The sequence below is a fragment of the Silene latifolia genome, chromosome 7, assembly GCF_048544455.1.
Source record: "Silene latifolia isolate original U9 population chromosome 7, ASM4854445v1, whole genome shotgun sequence".
In the NCBI taxonomy this organism is placed as follows: domain Eukaryota; kingdom Viridiplantae; phylum Streptophyta; class Magnoliopsida; order Caryophyllales; family Caryophyllaceae; genus Silene; species Silene latifolia.
In genome coordinates, this window is record NC_133532.1 from 22,059,492 (window position 1) to 22,061,151 (window position 1,660).

The 1,660-nt window shown below is 36.6% G+C and overlaps 1 protein-coding gene across 1 annotated transcript; it reads right to left on the reverse strand.

Annotated features, from left to right (window-relative positions):
- Window positions 1-582: 582 nt before the first annotated feature.
- Window positions 583-1,451, reverse strand: LOC141589857 (auxin-induced in root cultures protein 12-like). Its single transcript, XM_074410480.1, has 2 exons — window positions 786-1,451; window positions 583-600 (listed from the first exon to the last, which is right to left on the reverse strand). Exons 1-2 carry the CDS (start codon window positions 1,449-1,451, stop codon window positions 583-585), a joined length of 684 nt encoding a protein of 227 aa, XP_074266581.1.
- Between the last annotated feature and the right edge of the window lie 209 nt (window positions 1,452-1,660).

Sequence of the window (1,660 nt, forward strand, 5' to 3'; positions counted from 1 at the left end):
CAACTTCCATTATAACGCATCATAAGATCAAATGGACTCTAATTTTTTTATTAGTTTTAACATTGCTACATCAAATGACTATATTATGTGTCCGAAATAGCACTTAGTAGTTTACAAATAGGTTGAAAAACACTTCAATTTTATTTGAAATTTTTTTTTTATCGGAAAGTTTAACAAGTTAATTGTTCTCATTCCCAAATTCTTCGGATAAAAAAGTCGCGTCATATATTCCGAAACCAATAAACCTCTCATGGATAGAACCGGGCACGTTGAATTGCGACTCTAGCTATGACGGCCTTTTTACTGCGAGTAATATATTTTTGAAAAAACACGAAAAGAAAAAAAGGCCATTGTAGAGCCGCCATGTGACATGATGGCTTATTGGCTTTATACCGGCTTTAGAATTTAGAAATTTTTCGATCATATATGAACGCCAGTTCGACAAATATTTCTAAACCGATCTCCAATCGCTATAATTTCCATTGTCCATTTTTAAACATTATTTTTTGTTTAAAAAAAAAAAAAAAAAAAAAAAAATTTTCTTCACCAAGTGTTATGAAGTATTTGATTATGTTCATTAGTTTACATGAACAATGTTCCCTGTCAAAAAAAAAAAAATGTACATAAATGTTGAATAGAATCGATTAATATGTTTAAACACTCGAAAATAGGTACATTCCATTTTGTAATGATCTCTATTCCTCTTTGAATTTCCCCTTTTTTTATCCTATAATTATTTAAAGCAAAGAAACTAAAAATCCTCCCAAAACACAAAAAATAGAAACCAACTCCTTTACAGCACCACCCTTTTGTTTAGCCGATTCAAGAGTCCAAGGAGCTGGAGCTACAGCAGACCCATTAACAGTCTCGACGTCTACCCCGCTACTCAAATCAATCTTCATCTTAGACTTAAAATTATCGGGTTCCATAGCATGCGCATCCATCCTTCCAGCAGTTACTGGCCCAATTTGCCAAACCATGTTTACAGTAGGCTCACCAGCCGGTAAAGCCCACGTCCCAAAAACGGTCAATTTACCGAGGGAAGCTTCACAAGAAAGCCCGGTAACATTGTATGAGAGAGGCCCCTGCCTGATCGAATGGTAAGAGGTGATGTCCACTGTCTGGACGATATTAAATAGGCCGATTGTTCCAGGTGAAAAGGTTGCAATCGCTTGGGCTCCCAACATACCTGACCCTGTCGGGTTTAATGCCCACGCAATCCAACTATCTTTGCTGGATGCTGGGGCCGTGTAGGCCATTGAGAGGGCGGAGGTGGATGTGTCATATGTCCAATGTAAGGTGGCGTTTAGAGTCGGAAGATCCATACATTTCGCGAAAAGTTGGTTTTTGGAAAAAGTCATGGATTTGCATTGTGGTTGGGAGTTGGTAGGGTGAGGTAGGAGGGTTATGAGACATAGTGTCATCAACATTATTCTAAGGAAAGCCGCCATGGTTCGAATAATGGAGATGACACCATAAAAAAGAAAAGGGGGAACAAAGAATGGAGATAAAATGGTATGGATGTACTTGATTTTGATTAAAACAAAACATGGTATGGAATTTATATAAATGATGAATTTTTTGAAATGGTTGTTATTAGTATGAGCTAATTTTAGTTAAATTTAGTTGTATGGATTAGGATGTTTCATATATCATCTTC

Bases quoted from the DNA above. Each gene is read 5' to 3' on its own strand.
- LOC141589857 (XM_074410480.1), bottom strand. From the start codon at position 1,451: ATGGCGGCTTTCCTTAGAATAATGTTGATGACACTATGTCTCATAACC.